Source organism: Myxocyprinus asiaticus, chromosome 34, assembly GCF_019703515.2.
Source record: "Myxocyprinus asiaticus isolate MX2 ecotype Aquarium Trade chromosome 34, UBuf_Myxa_2, whole genome shotgun sequence".
Taxonomy (NCBI): Eukaryota; Metazoa; Chordata; class Actinopteri; order Cypriniformes; family Catostomidae; genus Myxocyprinus; species Myxocyprinus asiaticus.
Genome location: NC_059377.1, coordinates 29,741,379 through 29,761,253, shown reverse-complemented (window position 1 = coordinate 29,761,253; position 19,875 = coordinate 29,741,379). Strand labels below are relative to the sequence as shown.

The window sequence follows — 19,875 nt, the reverse complement described above, 5'->3', positions numbered from 1 at the left end:
TGATTTTACTTGCTGAATTTATCATCAATCTCTGCGCCTACCCTGACAAGCTCTGGCGCCCTTCATACCGTGGGATTAAACCATGGGAGTCGTCTGAATTGCTTTTATTCTGCCTTTATGTGCTTTTTGGAGCTTCAAAGTTTTGGACCCCATTCACTTGCATTTTATGGACCTACAGAGCTGAGATAACGTAACGCTGCTTTTCCCCGTTTATGTGAAAACGATGTTACATGTTCTTAGGAACGCCAACTCTTCTACATTCTGTTGTTATTATTATTTCTGGATTGTGCATTTTAGAGTTTTTACAGAGTCTGTGGGGTCTCTCGTGTCCATTTTTATTGATTACGTCCATAAAGTTCATTTCCAGATTTAAACATTTTTTTTTTAATGTCAGGATACTATCTGCAGGGGTTTATGCTTATACATACTCCGGTTTGATATACTGGCAATACGTACTTTATATATGAAGTTAAATGTCACGTTTTTATTATAAATATCACATCCGTAATGCTAAACAATGTCTATTTTTATCCCGTCAATTACTGTGGCAACGGTTCCAACTCGTTTTATATCCAACCATATATAAGCTTTTATTTCTTTGGCGTTAGTATTAAGTAGCATCCAGCTTGTGCATGACGCAGCAGTAGTGGCGCCAAACCATCAACAGAAAGGTAGAATGACACTCGTTTGTGTGAAAAGTGCTTATCGATATCGCACAGCACAGAGCACTGTCGATAACATATTTACCCCGATGAGATATAATTAATTAATTTAAACATGATTCACAAGGGTCACATTTTATGTCGGAAAAAACGGAATTCCGGATTAATGTTTATTTTAAATTTGTTAGAAAGCTCGGGAAACTACGTACAGGGTTTTGTCTTTCCTACCAAACTACTGCCCTCTTGTGGTCAAACTGAGAACATTCCATTCAAAGTATGTGTACTGCAGGGAACAAATGCCTCTGGTCCAGTTATGAAATACACAACATCAATCTAAAATCAGCATACTTTATTAAATATTTTTACATTGAGTTTTTAAAGTATCAAACCAATAAACCAAGTATTACACTAATTACCAAATAAGGAAAAAATAAAAAATAAATGGGTGAATTGAAAGCATTTTGCAATTTGCTAACTATTGTTTTATACTGGTTTACCAAATTATTTATTGCATTTGATCGTTACTTTTTATGATCCTCCAATCTAAATCAAAGAGGGGTAATATGGAGGCAGCTGTAACTGTTATTCATCTAGGCATAAAATGTCCCGACCACTACACCAACAACTGCCATTGTTTCATTTGGTGAAAACTGATTAATCATTGGTCCTTTAGAGTGAGAAGGTACACTTTCTCTGTCATTGATTCCAATCCCCATGTTTTGTGTTTCTCCTCAAAGCCATCTACACACTGGAGCAGTTCAATGTCACAGGCCCCTCCTGGAATGACAGACTCATTGTAATAATTATTGGGGGACAAAAACTACTGTGAAACAACATATCTCAGGAACTACTAGCTCCAGTAACTTGCAGTATAACTTTTAATAACATAGCAACATCATGTTGTTTTACAGTAAGAAATAATAATTGAAATGGTTACGTTGATGTGTTTCAGAGGAGTAACCAAAACTCACCAAATAAATAGTTTACATCCTTTTCAGATACAAAAAAATGGTGGACCAGTATGTGGCAACGGAAATCATCAAACGTTGCATAGATAACGCAAATGCTTTACAATGAAAATAATTACTCATTCAATTTGCCTTTCTTTCCAAATGATACCTTTATACAGCTCAGGATCATATTCCAATGTGTTCACAAGATATCTGCAGTCGCTGTCCATTAAGGAAACAAGGAGTAGCATATCTTAAAAATGAAGAAGGCATGTATTTAAATACAGATTAAGAGCAGGGGTGAATGATTTATGTGTATTATATAATACAATACCTTTCAAATGAAAGTACACACTGTACTGAATTTATTACTTTGTCCTGTCACATGGGTTTATAGCCACCAGTGCTCCTCTATCCCAAATTCCTCCAAACTTTGTGTTTTGGACAGAGACCAAAAAGAGACAGAGAGAGAGGGGGGTTTGGGGAATTTAAATGTGCTTCAAGTGACATGTTTAATCATCTAAAATTAGAAGGTGAAGCACGCACCTGGAGCTTGTATAAATCACACTGATAGATGGAGGTCTTTCCATCCGCACTCTGAGAACAAGGAAAATGCATTAGTTCAGAAGGCGTTATATGTAACGCACACAGAACCATCACACTGTCTACTTCCATTGAAGAAAGATGAAGTACACTGAGAGGAATCCGTCTGAAAATAATCTGAGGTACACATTAAGCCACACTGCCAAATGCCATTCTATCAATACAAGTAGTAACTCATTGTATGATAGTAAAAGTATAAGGATGGGCAAGGAGGAGGCGGGAACTGGCTGAACAGTAAACGTAAAGTTTAATCAGAAATTCAACACAAACATAAACATAAGGACACACATGCAACGTGGCCGCGTGTGTCTCTCTCTCTCTCTCTCCCGAACTGGTGTCTCCGGCTCCCCTTTATCTCGCCCTCGCGCTGATCAGCTGATTCAGTGCCAGCCTTGCACCCTCACGGCCCGGCCACACCCTCCTCCTCGTCACAATTATTTATAGGAACTGTAATCCCCTTTAGCTTCTTTCATCACTGGTTTGTGTCCACTGTGGGTGCCAAAGGCAGACATCCAAATACCTTGAACACCTTCACTCCAGGAATAGCTGGTTCTGGTTCTTCATTGTATGCAAGAAGTTGGTCTTCAAAGAATTGTTTAATTAATTTTTCTGAAATTTCAACACCAACAACCATGTGACCCATGTCAGCCAACCCAAGAAAACATGATGGAAAACTTGAGTAGTACTAGAATGATTTTCAATATTATTTATTAAATGGACTTTAGATCTTATACCATTTCATGCCTTCAGCTTTTCCGCATAGTGGGAAGAAGAATGGAACACTCTTTTGTCCACATACGATTTTGTCTAAGTTGTTTTCCAGCAACCTACCAAAAGGTACAAGAGAAAGAAATCAAGTAAACTGGGTTAAATGAAAAAGAGAGATTCAAAGTAAAACAATAAGAAACAAGAAATGAGTTAGAGCAAATTGCATTCTTCTACACATTTATGAATAATTCATAAGTGGCACAGGATGATCTCTAAATAATAAAGCGATAGGGCAGACACACATCTCAGCAGATTGTGAATGTGTGACTATGCATGATTAACTATAGTGCTGGTGACCAAATGTCTGAAACTGTTATTACTTGTGCACATGAGGTTTGTGGAAACCAATTTTTCCTTCTTGCCACCTATCCTCCCACTCTGACAAGGCCATCACTCTGTTTTCCTGGGAAGACATGTTCTCTCCTCGCCTCAGCTGTGCTGATTTTTGTTTCTTCAGACTCTCAATCAAAAACTCGATTCTGGAATTAATGAGAACAATGGAACATGTATACAGTATCATGAACAATTTGTTCTAAAACTTTCCCAGCATACGAACCAAAGCAGGTAGCAAATCGAGTACCAAGCCAAAGCCAATAACTGATAAGAATGTAGAACAAGTATCAGATGTGACATCTAAACCAGGACCATTACTTAAATTCTTGGGGTCTGAGAGAAATGTTTTTTTTATAAGTTGGCCCCCTTCTCCCAGACCCACTGGGTAGGCTATACGATAGAGGACCTTAATGGCCTTCCTTGTCAAAAGGCCTGGAACAACGTTCCCGTTAGTCACTTCCCAACAGTGACCTTGATTATAAAGTAAGGGAAGTGCTGAATTTTGTTAGTGAGACTAAACAGAGTGGAAGTTTAGTGTTTTAGTGTCATTTTTGTTCACCAGAAATGAAAATACTCGCATTATTCACTCACGCTCATGCCATCACAGATGTATATGACATTCTTTCTCAAAATTCTGAAGCTCCAAAAAGCATATAAAAGCAGCATCAAATGGAATCCATATGACTTCAGTAGTTAAATCTATATCTTCAGAAGGGATATGATAAGTGTTGGTTAGAAACAGATCAATATTTAAAGGGTCATGAAAAAAACCTTTTTTTTTTTTTTGTTGTTAACAGGTATATATGTCTTGCACACAAGAACAGTCAACATTTTGTTTTTCAAGAGGAGAGGGTTAATTTAGGGGTTTTCAGGCTATTTTCATCATCCGGGTTTGAAATGAACATCAAGTCAACGTCACAGGTCGTGACGTACGTGGTTTAGGCTTTCCATTGAATTTCAGCAAATCTGTGTCACGAGTGTTCTCAATATTATTCATGAGAAGCCGTGGCCTTACACCTTGATATACAAATAACCAAAGATAATGCTAGGTGTTCAGCCAACTTTAACCCAATTATTGCAAAAAAAAAAAAGAAAAAAAAAGAAAAAAAAAGGTTTAATTGCTGGTTACAGAGAGATCTATCTTTGAAAGGTAGAGTTTTGCTCACCATCATCTTATGCCGCTCAATCACTTCATGTATAAGCCAACATGTAAATTGGTCAATGAAAGTCTAACCAGTTTATTATGGAAAAACAAATCTCATTATATACAAAAATCAGCAACTCCTATAACCATGGTGGATTACATTTTATCGACTTCTTTTAATAATACGCTTAAAATAAACTTCCATTTGGAATCTCTTTCCTCAACATGTCTTCTCACAGCTTGGAGGAATAAATTTTGTTTTGATGTACAACTACGATATTTTAAAACTCCCTATCAAACTATCTAACTTTCACCAACAAGTACTCTTAGTGTGGACTCTTATTTATAAACATAATTTTCCCCCATAGGCGTTACATCTGGAACAATAGAAACATTTTATTTAAGAATAAGTCTCTGTTTTATAATCACTGGTTCAGTAATGGAGTGTTTCTAGTGAGTCAGCTATTTAACAATGAAGGACTTTTATTTAGGTTCACAGAAATTCTTTCAGAGTATAATATACCAGTAACTCCTAAAGAATTTGCTACAGTTATAGGAGCTATTCCATCTGGTATTTGTATGCTTTTTAAAAATATTAGCCACCCCTTAATGTCAATAGCTTCCTTTCCTGAATCTTCCAATACCCCTATTGGTAACATCTGATTTACTGAAACCAAAGGGAGAAACCATAAAGTAAGAGCTGTATTTCTTAAGAACATTATATCTGCCCCACCTGTAATTTCATATTGGAATAACCTATTTGATCATTTAAATTGGAAAAAAAGCAATTCATTTCCCTCACTAATGAAGTAAAAGAAATATCCTTTAAGTTGATCCATAAGTTTTAACCCTGTCAAATTATTATTATTTTTTTACATTTAGAACTGACATTGACACAAAATGTTCCTTTTGCCAGAACAACACTGAAACTCTTTTCCATTTATTTTGGTCATGTCACTACACTTAACAACCTTGGAAAGCCATTCGTTTGTTTATTACAAATAATATCTTGCAAGGATTTTCAACTCAATATTTTTAATTAATATTTTATGTCTGATCCCATAAAAGAAAGTGCCTGCTTTATTATAAATTTTATTAGCTTCTTATGTGCATTTTACATTCATAAGTGCAAATTTTCAAATGGTAAACCAATTTTTCTGTATTTTTAAAAGAGAAAAGAGAATTTGAATATCACTATTAAAAAAAAAAAGCTCTTAGAGCAATTACAATTTGCACTGCCTTTAGATTCTTTAGATGTATAGATTATTATTTTCTTTAATACCCTCTTTTCTTTTTTTCTCTCTGTTTTTTCCTTTCCTGTCTGATATGTTGTTTTATTATTTTTTTCCATTTAATGTTATTCCTTCAATTGATAATTGTTGTATCAACCATTTGTATAATGTCTTCTTATTGTAATATACTGAAGGAACTTTAATAATAATAAGATCTTTTTGTTTAATATAGTAAAAAAAAAAAAAAGAGAGCCGTGGCCCTTACCGTTTGACAGGCGAGTCGTTGCCATGCACGTGACCAGTGCTCCATACTCTCAAGCACCATCAGTCGAGAGTTGATAGTGTTGTGACCACTGATCTATATATGGATCAGTGGTTGTGACGCATCTTTTCAAAAAGTGGTGAGAGCTCAACTGTGCTGAAACAGGGGGGCTGCTGTGACCCTTTATGTCTTTACCATAAATTCTCCTTTCTGCCCATTGGGTGGCAGTATGCACGAAGAATGCGAATCGCCAAAAACAAAAGAAGAAGAATGTGAAAGTGGAGACTGATAGTAAAAAAGAACTTGAATATTGATCTGTTTCTCATACACACTTATCATATCACTTCTGAAGACATGGATTTAACCACTGGAGTCTTCTTGATTTTGTAAAAAGCTGCCTTTATGTCCTTTTGGAGCTTCAAAATGTTGGTACCCATTCACTTGCATTGTGAGGACCTACAAAGCAGAAATATTCTTCCAAAAATCTTTGTGTTCTGCAGAAGAAAGGAAGTCATACACATTATAATTATAATTTATAATTATAATTATAATTTTATTTATTTATCACACATTATATGTTTGCACATATACAGTGAAATTCTGCAGGGACATCTGGGATGGCATGAGGGTGAGTACATGATGAGAGAATTTTCACTTTTGGGTGAACTACTCATTTAAAGGGATATTTCAACTTAATATGAAAAAACTGTCATTATTTACTCACCCTCATGTTAAACCCATATGACTTTCTTTCATGGAAAACAAAAGATGTTAGGCAGAATGTTAGGGACTGACAGCCTCAGTCACCATTTACTTTCATTAAAAATTGCATCAAAAGTAAATGGTGACTGAGGCAGTCCGTCCGCAACATTCTGCCTAACATCTCCTTTTTACAATTTGGATCAACATGAGGGTGAGTAAATGATGGCAGAATTTTCATTTCAGGGTAAACTATCCATGCAGAAATGTCAGTGGTGAGTCTTCTGACAGAGACTGGGGGATTATTCCATTACAATGGGGCAAATTTTATTCGTGGACATACAATGGCATAGCCACGGGTGTGCCAGAATGTGCAAATGCCACCCAAAACATTAGCATGCACACCCAAAATAAATTAAGAATTTGTATTTATTTACTGATGCTTAATCGTATGGGTGCTTTGATGTGAAGGTTAAAATTTGATACATCATTTATTGAATTTAATAATTATAAGCAAATTTAATTCGCTTATAATGTCTATAATAATTCCAAATGTGTTACAAAAGCTGTCTTAGATTACATGTGCGCCTTTAATCTGAGTTTGGATAATTATGTTCTTTATGTGTTATAGGCCTTCTGATACTGATGCAGTCACCGAAAGTGATTGCGCCGCTTAGTCACAGTGCTCGTTTAAACAAGAGGGAGCAGTGCTTGGCTGAGGTAATGACAGAAAAACAGAGAAACTGCTTCTGGAGTTAATTCACACTAAATAACAACAAATCTAAAGGAGGCATTTATTATAATGGGTTTGTGTGGCATTTGTTACAAGTTCAATGCAATTAAAAGTTGTTAGAACACTGATAATGCTCTGTTATAGTTTTACTACAATAATATCGTAGTAACCACGACAGCGGGAACCATTTAGTGAAAACCATGGTTTGGATACAATTAACCATGGGTTTTACTACAGTAATACTGTAGTATCCACATAGTAACCATATTGTAGTAACCATGGTTAATTTTATGGTAACTATGGTTTAACTAAATACTGTCAGTGTTTTGGTCTTGTCATGTTTTACTTTGTTCACAAGATGTCGCCATTGTGTTCTCCCTGTGTTTCCCATGCTTGTTTGTCGTTATTCATTTTACCTGTGCCTCGTTTTCAGAGATGTATTTAAGTTGCTGTTTTTTGTTTGTTCATGGCTTAGTTTTTGGATTTGAGTTTCCCTGACTGTTCTCTGTTGCTCCTGAGACACTGTGGATTTCTGACTGTTATTGTTTGGAAATACTTTTTGCTTTCTGGATTTATGTTTTTTGAAACCCTGTGGATTTTTTTTACTGCCATAAATTTTAATTGGATTCACTTTTTGGCATTGCTCCTGAGTTCTCCTTTGGATCATTTAAAGACTTGTTTTTGTTTTATCCCTGACTTCCGTGTGTTCTTTGCAACTGGGTCCACATTTTCTGTTTTCCCCGAGCTCCGTTCCCTTTACCAGGGGCGGACTGGGAAGAGAAATCGGCCTGGGATTTTAAATAGAAACTGGCCCAAAAGTTGTTGAGCAGGGGGTGTCACTGTCCTTTTCTGCATATCGCTGCCCCTTTCGGCATATTGCCGTGCCGTTTTGTGGCCCATTCTGCATAACGCGGTGGCCCATTCGGCCCCATTTCGCAGCTGGCCCTTGGGGAAAAGTCCCGGTTCTCACGATAGCCAGTCTGCCCCTGCCCTTGCGCCACCCTGAGTCTCTGACAAAATCCCATGGTTAAACTATGGTTAATTTAGTAAAACCATGGTTCATTTTGTAAGGGTAAACAAAACAGAAGTCTAATAATTTTCCGTTTAGGCCCATAAATGTAATAATAATACAAATTTAGAGAAAAAAATTAATGCAGTTGTTGTCAGTGGTACATGTCACTTTATTGTGCTTCAGTTCTGCCATGTGTCTGGCAAGTTCTATGGTTTTACAAACTGATTATCCTAGATGCAGATAAACAGATGGACCTTAAAGGAATGTTCCGGGTTCAATATGAGTTAAGCTCAATCGACATAATTTGTGGCATAATATTGATTGCCACAAAAATTTGTTTCGGGGGTCCTGGGTAGCTCATTGAGTAAAGACGCTGACTACCACCCCTAGAGTCGTGAGTTCGAATCCAGGGCATACTGAGTGACTCCAGCCAGGTCTCCTAAGCAGCCAAATTGGCCCGGTTGCTAGGGAGGGTAAAGTCACATGGGGTAACCGCCTCGTAGTCTCTATAATGTGGTTCTCACTCTTGTGGGGCGCGTGGTGAGTTGTGCGTGGATGCCTCGGAGAATAGCATGAGCCTCCACACACGTCATGTCTCCGCGGTTAATTTGTTCAACAAGCCACATGATAAGATGCGTGGACTGATGGTCTCGGACACGAAGGCAACTGAGATTCGTCCTCCGCCACCCAGATTGAGGCGAGTCACTACACCACCACGAAGGACTTAGAGCGCATTGGTAATTGGGCATGACAAATTGGGGAGAAAAGGGGAGGAAAAAAAATTGTTTCAACTCATCCCTCCTTTTAAAAAAAGTAAATATCTGGGTTTCAGTGAGGCACTTACAATGAAAGTGAATTGGGCCAATTTTTGGAGGGTTTAAACAGAAATGTGAAGCTTATAATTTTATTAAAGCACTTGCAGTAATTCTTCTGTTAAAACTCATGTATTATTTGTCATTTTTTTATAGTTGTTTTAGGGTTTGTTGACATTACATCATCATTGTAACACAGTTGTAAAATTTGTTATAACTTTTCGCAGAAAAGGTTAGTAAGGGATTTAATCACACTAAAATCATTTTTACACACATATCCTTTTGTCTTGTGGCTATAATTTTGAAACAGTGAGTATTTTAATGTTCAAATATTGGCCCCATTCAGTACCATTGTAAGTGCCTCACTGGAACCCAGATTTTTGCTTTTTTTAAAGAAAAGATGGGACGAGTCAAAAATTGTTTTTAACTTGTATTGAACTCGGAATATTCCTTTAATTTAGCAGTCTACAAATAACACTAACATTCAAATAACCATTTTATTTAACAAAGGACAAAGATATAAGCCAATCACAGAAGAGAGAACTAATCACCTTTTTGTTGATGGGTTAAAGTACATGAAAACCACTCAACCAAGACTAACTTTACCCTGCTTCTGATTTTCAATGACAAAGCACGTGAACTATGTGCATAATCATTGTGACATTGCATGTATATCATGCCATCTGTCATCTCCCTCTCTCTCTCTGCGAATAATGCAAATACAAGCTCACAACATTACATGATCTTAATAAAAATCATCGTCTGACTAATAAAAAATTAGAGTCACTGGCCTTTAAAACATCAATATTACACAAATCAGGTTGTGGAAACAAAAACTGATTACAAATAACTCTCTTTGGCTTTGGCCAATTTACTGCATTTCAAACAAACAAACAAACCTGTTTAAAATAAGCCAAGCACGAATTTGAACAATTGACATCTAATACGAATGTTTGATAAGATTTCAGATTTGTTACCTCACTTTACCAACTCAGTGTCCACCCGGCGACTTTTTCTTTTTCTTTTTTTCTTTTTTTCTTTCACTACTTAACTTCTCACAGCGCTTGTGAAGTTGCATAACAGGAAGAATACGAAGTGAATGGTGGGCGTGGTATGCAGTACGTCACAAGTAGTGCTGTCGCGTCCTAGCAGGATTGTTGCTGTTTCTAGGAGACGGTGGACGCTCAAAGTGAACAGTAGTTTCCGGAATTTACTGAATAAAGTGCATTGTGGATGAGTAATGGCAAAGTCACCGACTGAAACGGTAGGAATTCACGTTCATGTGTATTCAAAGGACTAGCAAAAAACATTGCACTAACATTGCACCAACAGAGCGAAACTGTGTTGAATAGGCAGTCGTTGGTACACTACTGTAGTTGTTTTTTCTCTTAAAACGGATTGGATAATTATATGGATTTTAATAGCCTAATGGGTGATTTTCACGAAACCTGTCAAGAAAATGGCCTGTTCATATTTTACTCCATAATCAAAATAAACAAATAAGAAATTAGATTTTGCATATAGAATTTGAAGCCTTTTCTAGGACCATTAACCATTAAAGGTGCACTCAGTATTTTTTTCTTCATTAAAAAAGTTTATCTCCTAAAGACATGAATTGTAGTTTTGCTACAAAATAAAGTCTCTAGTCATATCAGTAACCTTATAAAAGCTGTTTTATTCTACATGGAGAGGGTCCGCACATGGGGGCAGCCATGTTAGAATCACATGACCAGCCGAATACTACTCGCTTAATCTCAGTAACCCTCCTGTTATTTGACACTTTCACTCATTGATTAAAGTAATCATGGCTGATGGTGAATACTAAATTTCTATATGGCATCTGAAACTGAAAACTATTGATTTTAAATGATGCTGCATTGCCACTAGGTGTCAGTGAAAGTCCAAGATGATACAAAGACAAAAGTTACTGAGTGCACCTTTAAATAGGCCTATTTATATGTCATAGTAGTGCTCTCTTAGTACTGCCTTTTATTTTTACTGATTTTAATTTAAAAATCATTGTACAACACCATCTTTTAATAATACAGTCATAGGGGACTGGGTAGCTCAGCAAGTAAAGATGCAGACTACCACACCTGGAGTCGCAAGTTCGAATCCAGGGCGTGCTGAGTGACTCCAGTCAGGATTTCTAAGCAACCAATTAGCCCGAGTGCTAGGGTGGGTAGAGTCACGTTGAGTTAACCTCCTCGTGGTCGCTATAATGTGGTTCTAGCTCTTGGTGGGGCACATGGTGAGTTGTGCATGGATGCTGCAGAGAACAGCATGAGCCTCCACACACGCCAGGTCTCCACAGTAATGCGCTCAACAAGCCACGTGATAAGATGAGTGGACTGACTGTCTCAGACATGGAGGCAACTGAGATTCATCCTCTGCCACCCAGATTGAGGCAAGTCACTACACCACCACAAGGACTTGGAGCGCATTGGGAATTGGGCATGCCATATTGGGGAGAAAGAAAAAAACAAATATATATATATATTTTTTTAATAATAATGATACAGTCATAGACAGTAATTAATACAGTAAAAAAATCACTGTGTTATGGTAATGACAGTTTTCATCGAAAACAATGGGAATAGTAAAAGTAAAACAATAACTGTACACATTCCGTAAATGTTAAAATACTCTCTGTTTCAAAATTATAGTCAAAAGACGTAAACAATATGTGCGTTAACATGGTTTTTTTGGGATAAAATCACTTACTAACTTTTTCTGTGTAAAGTTATAGCCAATTTTACCACTTTGTTGCCATAACCATGTCAACAAACCCTAAAACACTGTCAAAATTATGATTTAAACAACTTTACAGCTCAAATAATACATGGGTTTTAACAGAGGAATTAATGTAAGTGCTTTTATAAAATTATAAGCTTTACATTTCTGCCTTTAAACCCTCAAAAATTTTCCCAATTTATTTCCATTGTAAGTGCCTCACTGTAACCTCCATTTTTGCCTTTTATAAAGAAAAGGACGGACAAGTCAAAAGTTATTTTTTATGGTAATCAACATTATGCCACAAATGCTGTTGATTGAGCTTAACTTGTATTGAACCCGGAATATTCCTTTAATATATGACCAGGAGTTCATTATAGGTTTTGTGAGAATCACCCTACGATGCTCATTTGTATTAATTTCATAACAGAAAATACCTATGCCTTCATCTGGATGCTGGGACTGGAATGATGAAACACAAAGCCTAGAGTTCATAAGGTAAATAAATACCTGTTAGTGACAGCAGGTAAACTGGTAGGCTATTTTATTACCTTGTTGTTAATGATCTCTTGCTATATGGTTTGGTTTTTACTTGTCTGTTTTTTTTTTTTCTTTCTTGTTTGCAGTTACGCAACATCTGTAGAGGTGAACGAGAAGACAAAGAAGAAAAATACTCCCACATACCAAGAGCATTTAAGAAAGCATCTGGAGAAGTGGCAAAAGTAGTCTGTCTTTACATTTTTCTTTACATCAGGATATAATTATAGCTTAATTTCATTCTCTTGGCATGGTGGTCATTAGACAAGATTTATTATCCAAAGCAATTGATTTACTCAGTTTCATTTGTCAAAGGAATGCTGTGGGACCTGCTCAGTTGGATGCCTTCAAGACTTCAATTAAATGCTCACAAAAGGAATGTGTAACAATTCAGGATGTTATATGTAGGTCCTAAATGACTCTTACTTTGCTACATAATGATAACAATATGAGTCTTTTTCTAATAACTTGGATAGTTGAGTATGCATTTAATGTGTTGCAGTGGCAGCAGTCTCTTTGCTACAGGAGAATGAGGCTTTGCCTATTCCTCTGCGTTTTCTGTCTCTACTAAAGTAAGTTTTTACTTTTATTCTCAACCATTCAGTGTAATATTAGTTCAATTTTTATTTAGCCATTTGAGCATGGCCCGCACAGGTATGTACTTAGCGATTTAAAACTTTTCTCTTTTTTAAATGTGCATAATCCTGGTCAAAGCCGATATCTCTCTTCAAATTACATTAGCCTCTCAATTACCCTTAAATTAAAAGTCAACTTTAGGTTGGTATTAATACACCTCTGATTCTCTCTCTCTCGCTCTCTGTCTCTGTCTCTGTCTCTCTCTCTCTGTCTCTCTCTCTCTCTCTCCCTCCCTCCCTCTCTTTCTTCTTTTTTTTTTATCAATATATTTACAGGAGCCAAGAGCTGGAAAAGTTTCTAGCCAGCCTCCTGCTCTACTTTTCTTGTTACTTTGAAAGGAAAGCTCTGGAGGAAAGACCAAAGTCCTTAATGGCGTGAGTTTTTATTTAGAGCTTAACTGTAGTTCAGCCATATATAAAAGTAAAAGTGGTTCACAAATTACCAGCAGTCTGGTACAAAACCAAACACAAAAACACAGCCACTTGTTAATCCACCTTCAGCTGATGTGACATTCGCATTAAAGGGATAGTTCACCCCAAAATGAAAATTCTTTCATCATTTACTCACCCTCATGCCATCCCAGATGTGTATGACTTTCTTTCTTCTGCTGAACACAAATGAAGATTTTCAGAAGAATATCTAAACTCTGTGGGTCCATACAATGAAAGTGAATGGTGACCAGGCCTTTGAAGCTCCAAATATCACAGAAAGGCAGCATAAAAGTAATCCATAAGACTCCAGTGGTTAAATCTATGTCTTCAGAAGCTATATGATAGCTGTGGGTAAGAAACAGATCAATATTTATGTCCAATATTTAAGCCCTTTTTTACTATAAATCTCCACTTTTACTTTGCAGAAGAAAGAAAGCCATACACATCTGGGATGGCATGAGGGTGAATAAATGATGAGAGAATTTTCATTTTTGGGTGAACTATCCCTTTAACAGCATCCCATCCTTGCTCTTACTGCTGTTCCAGAGAGGAGAGTGTCACTGAAAGGCAGATTAACGCAGAAACATGTGCTAAGGTGGAGCTGGCACAGAAACAACTTGCCTTTTGTTACTTCGGGCTGCTACAGGGGAAGGGTCTATCTCAGTGGCACCATATGGCATGTAACAGGTTAGAACAGCTATCACACCTATGAGAGGGCCTTTAATTTCAGTATATCTCTGATTAAATGTAAATAATTAATGGATGAGTATATGTGTGAGGAGACAATAACCCTGATTTATGTGAACAGGAGCAGGGGGTTGTCCACTTACAGTGAAATACAACTATATGAGGTTTGTGCAAAACATTTGACTTATAACCATATGTGATTTATGAAAATGTAAAACTTAAATATTGTACCAGAACATCTAGAAGTTTTTGAAACATTCAGGATCTTAAAGAAATATTCCAGGTTCAATACAAGTTAAACTCAATTGACAGCATTTGTGGCATAATACAGATTACCACAAAAATTATTTTTGACTTGCCCATCCTTTTTTTTTTTTTTTTTTTTAAAGAAGCAAAAATCTGGGTTACAATAATGACTGTAAAAATTACTATTTAAACAACTTAGCTCATATAATACATGAGTTTTAACAGAAAAAAATAATGTAAGTGCTTTTATAAAATTATAAGCTTCACATTTCTGACTTTAAACACACCAAAAATTGGCCCCCATTCACTTCCATTGTAAGTGCCTCACTGTAACCCTGATTTTTGCCTTAAAAAAAAAAGAGGGATGTGTCTAAATTAGTTTGTGGTTAACAACATTATGCCACAATTCTGTCGATTGAGCTTAATTTATATTGAACCTGTAATATTCCTTTAATATATTAAAAGGACAGACCAGGCTATTTGTAACACTGGAAAGTTGTCACAAGGTCTATGTCTCAGTAATGATAAGGTTTTGAATAAATATCCAGTTAACAATGCTTGTTTTCTCTCCCTGTGGTTTTGTGGGTTGGATTTAGTTCAAAACTGCCTTCAATTAAAATAATTTGTGCTTTTAAAATTTTGCTGAGAGACCTATTAAAGACTTATTGTGACAACTTACCCCTATATAGTGTGACATGCCTGTCTATAAAGGGCAAAGTGTGTTAAATGAACTGCATCTTTTTTCCTGGGCAATAACAATTGGTATATTGATCTTGATATGTCTTTACACAGTCATTGATTTTCAGAAATAAACCAACCCTTGAGTGTAACAATTAGCCCTGGTCTCCCCAATAATGCAAATAATGTAGCTATAGGTAATATTACCTTCCCGTATTTGGAAGAACTTTAGAAGGCACCACCTGCAGCTTCAAGAGTTTTTCTTTGTCTTTCCCATCATGAGATCAGCATGTGTTTTCTGTACCTCAGTGTCTCTACAGCTTTTGCACCTATGCAGTGTGGGTGACCTTTGAGAGGCGGGACCTGAAGGGGATTCAGGTTGAGATTGGCCGCTTGTTCCGCTCGGAGACTTTTAACCTCGCCCGGAGGACTCAGGAGGAGGAATCTGAGGAGGAACAGGAAGATCAGGACCACAGAAAAACAGCGCTGAATGACAGGTCAGCAAATACAGTAGTCCATTCAGTGCAAAAATTTAACTGGGTGCAGTTATAGTGCTATCGTGTTGGCTTATTAAGCTTAAACCATTGTCACGAAATAGATTTTTTGCATACACATTATTCTATATTTAAAAACTGAAAAACTTTTCCATTCTATCCTATTCCATTTATGTTTCCTGTTCAATCTTATTTCATCATATTCATTATATTCTACTGTTTTTCTGTTTTAGTCACAGGGTTAAAACAATATATTTTCATGAACCCCACACATTAATGGGATAGTTCACCCAAAAATACCATCCCAGATGTGTATGACTTTCTTTCTCCTGCTGAACACAAACAAATATCTCAGCTCTGTAGGTCTGTACAATGCAAGTATATGGTGGCCAGAACTTTGAAGGTCCAAAAAGCACATCAAGGCAGCATAAAAGTAATCCATAAGACTCCAGTGGTTAAATCCATATCTTCAGAAGCGATATGATAGGTGTGGGTTAGAAACAAATCAATATTTAAATCCTTTTTTACTATAAATTCTCCTCCCTGCCCAGTAGGTGGTGATATGCATGAAGAATGCGAATCGCCAAAAACTCCAAAGAAAAATGTGGAAGTGAAAGTGGAGATTGATAGTAAAAAAAGGACTTAAATATTGATCTGTTTCACACCCACACTTATCGCTTCGGAAGATAAGGATTTAACCACTTGAGTCTTATGGATTACTTTTATGCTGCCTTTATATGCTTTTTGGGCTTCAAAGTTCTGGTCACCATTCCAAGTTATACACATCTGGGATGGCATGAGAGTGAGTAAATGATGAGAGAATTTTCATTTTTGGGTGAACTATCCATTTAAACTATCCATTTAATGCATAGAATATTTTTTTAAATTGTTGTAGAAAATAATAGCAGAACCCAGATTAAGAAATGTTTTGGAACTGATTTATAGAGTTTCCTATTAAAAATGCACTCTATTTATATGTAAAATGTATGGTTCCATGTCACCTCTTTGTGAGGTGTTGCAAATTTACATGTGAAAGTGACTGTGTGTGTAATGATTTACGCTTTTATAGGCCGGTCTTCTCTTTCCTACTCTCACTGTCTGTCTCCTGACCTTTGACCCAGGAAGTCTAAACGGCGCCCAGGCCTGAACAGTATCATAACACATCGTTCCCCTCTAATTGTGTCTCTGCTGCCCACCCCACGAGAAAATGCCCCTCACCTGTTCGGGAGCTTCAGACATCTTCAACAGCGTTCAGCTGAACATAGTGATTCAAAAGCTTTGATGGAGGAACTGAATCATCATCTAGCAACCCTTTGGTAACACATAAGTGTGCTATGGATTAATTATTTACACGTACTATAAATCATACCAAGTCCCTATTTTGCTTTCAGAATCAATTTACCTCTTCATATTTGCTTACTCTCTTTCAGCTCCTTCTTTAATTCAACTTTCCCTCTCTCTCCTCTACAAGAAAACTGTATGCCACCCTAAATTTCATACTGTTGCACTCTATCACCAACTTCATAAGGTGCCACCTGAGATGCTTTTTAAAAAATATTGAAGGTGTTCCCATGTGGGCATTTCTTGGCTGATCTTGGCTTTCACTATCAGGTCCAACTCATCCATTAGAAACATTTTTTTTTTATTATTAAAACTTTAGTTTTATAAAGAAATTCATATATAGGCTCTATTTATATTTTTCTGCAAAACTAATTGCTAACATTTTAGCATAACCCTTTAGATTAACAGGTTTTTAAGATCATAAAAAAACATAAATGTGCGTCCAAACATTTGGTTTCTCAGTTATGTGTCTGGACTATCATTCCTAAATCAACTTTCCTTTGCCCTTAGTTTTGGAATTCTTGGAAAGCCTTTGAGCCAATTCAGCTCTAAGACACTGAATCCTCAGGGTGGTCAAAGTGAAGCAGAGAGGGAAGATGATGAACAAGAGGGCAAAAACAGTGCCATAGTGAACGATGACCCTCACGTGCACATGAGGAGTAGCAAAACAGACCAACGATCGATGACCACAACTACAAACAAACGTAGCCATTTAAGCCGTGTTGACTTAGTCTCCAGAGCTACCACTGAGGGAGTGTACTCAGACACAGAATGAATGCATCAATGTTGTTTCATCAATCATCATTGCATTAAAACTACCTTTTGTTTGTTTGTGCTTTATGTCTGATTTGCTTTCAATTATTTTTTTCCTGCCCTGGTTATTTTCTGCTGTGCTATATGAATCACAGCATTTAATAATGAGCTATGAAAATACTTTCCACTAGGTGGCACTTTTCAATATTGCTATTTAGGGGCCAAGCACCAAAGGTGCTGTGGAACCTATTGTTTTTGTTAGTAGTATTATTATTATTAGGGGCCAAGCACAGAGGGTGCTGGGCACCTATTGTATCCGTTAGTATTATTATTATTATTATTCCTCCCCAATGGCAGTCTATGGCAGCCTATAGAACAGTACAGGTGCATCTCAATAAATTAGAATGTCGTGGAAAAGTTCATTTATTTCAGTAATTCAGCTCAAATTGTGAAACTCGTGTATTAAATAAATTCAATGCACACAGACTGAAGTAGTTTAAGTCTTTGGTTCTTTTAATTGTGATGATTTTGGCTCACATTTAACAAAAACCCACCAATTCACTATCTCAAAAAATTAGAATATGGTGACATGCCAATCAGCTAATCAACTCAAAACACCTGCTAAGATTTCCTGAGCCTTCAAAATGGTCTCTCAGTTTGATTCACTAGGCTACACAATCATGGGGAAGACTGCTGATCTGACAGTTGTCCAGAAGACAATCATTGACACCCTTCACAAGGAGGGTAAGCCACAAACATTCATTGCCAAAGAAGCTGGCTGTTCACAGAGTGCTGTATCCAAGCATGTTAACAGAAAGTTGAGTGGAAGGAAAAAGTGTGGAAGAAAAAGATGCACAACCAACCGAGAGAACCGCAGCCTTATGATTGTCCAGCAAAATCAGTTCAAGAATTTGGGTGAACTTCACAAGGAATGGACTGAGGCTGGGGTCAAGGCATCAAGAGCCACCACACACAGACGTGTCAAGGAATTTGGCTACAGTTGTCGTATTCCTCTTGTTAAGCCACTCCTGAACCACAGACAATGTCAGAGGCATCTTATCTGGGCTAAGGAGAAGAAGAACTGGACTGTTGCCCAGTGGTCCAAAGTCCTCTTTTCAGACGAGAGCAAGTTTTGTATTTCATTTGGAAACCAAGGTCCTAGAGTCTGGAGGAAGGGTGGAGAAGCTCATAGCCCAAGTTGCTTGAAGTCCAGTGTTAAGTTTCCACAGTCTGTGATGATTTGGGGTGCAATGTCATCTGCTGGTGTTGGTCCATTGTGTTTTTTGAAAATCAAAGTCACTGCACCCGTTTACCAAGAAATGTTGGAGCACTTCATGCTTCCTTCTGCTGACCAGCTTTTTAAAGATGCTGATTTCATTTTCCAGCAGGATTTGGCACCTGCCCACACTGCCAAAAGCACCAAAAGTTGGTTAAATGACCATGGTGTTGGTGTGCTTGACTGGCCAGCAAACTCACCAGACCTGAACCCCATAGAGAATCTATGGGGTATTGTCAAGAGGAAAATGAGAAACAAGAGACCAAAAAATGCAGATGAGCTGAAGGCCACTGTCAAAGAAACCTGGGCTTCCATACCACCTCAGCAGTGCCACAAACTGATCACCTCCATGCCACGCCGAATTGAGGCAGTAATTAAAGCAAAAGGAGCCCCTACCAAGTATTGAGTACAAATACAGTAAATGAACATACTTTCCAGAAGGCCAACAATTGACTAAAAATGTTTTTTTATTGGTCTTATGATGTATTCCAATTTTTTGAGATAGTGAATTGGTGGGTTTTTGTTAAATGTGAGCCAAAATCATCACAATTAAAAGAACCAGACTTAAACTACTTCAGTCTGTGTGCACTGAATTTATTTAATACACGAGTTTCACAATTTGAGTTGAATTACTGAAATAAATGAACTTTTCCATGACATTCTAATTTATTGAGATGCACCTGTATGTAGGAAAATTATGCAATTTGGCACACTGATGGGGTGGTCATGAATATTCCCCATACCAAATTTGGGGTCTCTAGGACATACTCTATAGTGCCACCACAATGTCAAAGTTTCACTTTTCTTTTGTGCATATATTTTTAACTGTTTGTCCTAGAGATACAATTATTTT

At 37.0% G+C, this 19,875-nt stretch overlaps 2 protein-coding genes across 3 annotated transcripts; one reads left to right on the top strand and one right to left on the bottom strand.

The window, feature by feature from the left end:
• Positions 1 to 1,007: 1,007 nt before the first annotated feature.
• Positions 1,008 to 10,332, bottom strand: LOC127424969 (probable thiopurine S-methyltransferase). The gene is made up of 9 exons (XM_051670548.1): positions 10,188 to 10,332; positions 3,304 to 3,462; positions 2,946 to 3,042; positions 2,692 to 2,864; positions 2,306 to 2,321; positions 2,159 to 2,209; positions 1,947 to 1,990; positions 1,782 to 1,834; positions 1,008 to 1,439 (listed from the first exon to the last, which is right to left on the bottom strand). The coding sequence occupies exons 2-9, from the start codon at positions 3,396 to 3,398 to the stop codon at positions 1,321 to 1,323; spliced, it is 648 nt and encodes a 215-aa protein (XP_051526508.1). The 5' UTR covers positions 3,399 to 3,462; positions 10,188 to 10,332; the 3' UTR covers positions 1,008 to 1,320.
• Positions 10,333 to 10,343: 11 nt separating this feature from the next.
• On the top strand, positions 10,344 to 17,802 carry LOC127425516 (protein phosphatase 1 regulatory subunit 36). 2 transcript variants are annotated; one of them, XM_051671598.1, is made up of 11 exons: positions 10,350 to 10,474; positions 12,374 to 12,441; positions 12,570 to 12,665; positions 12,796 to 12,884; positions 12,983 to 13,052; positions 13,392 to 13,490; positions 14,094 to 14,234; positions 14,356 to 14,398; positions 15,468 to 15,655; positions 16,774 to 16,968; positions 17,504 to 17,802. In XM_051671598.1, the coding sequence occupies exons 1-11, from the start codon at positions 10,451 to 10,453 to the stop codon at positions 17,766 to 17,768; spliced, it is 1,278 nt and encodes a 425-aa protein (XP_051527558.1). In that variant the 5' UTR covers positions 10,350 to 10,450; the 3' UTR covers positions 17,769 to 17,802. The 2 variants fall into 2 exon arrangements, with proteins under 2 accessions (XP_051527559.1, XP_051527558.1); XM_051671599.1 differs by lacking the exon at positions 17,504 to 17,802 and having other exon boundaries at positions 10,344 to 10,474; positions 16,722 to 16,851.
• The last annotated feature ends 2,073 nt before the right edge of the window (positions 17,803 to 19,875 follow it).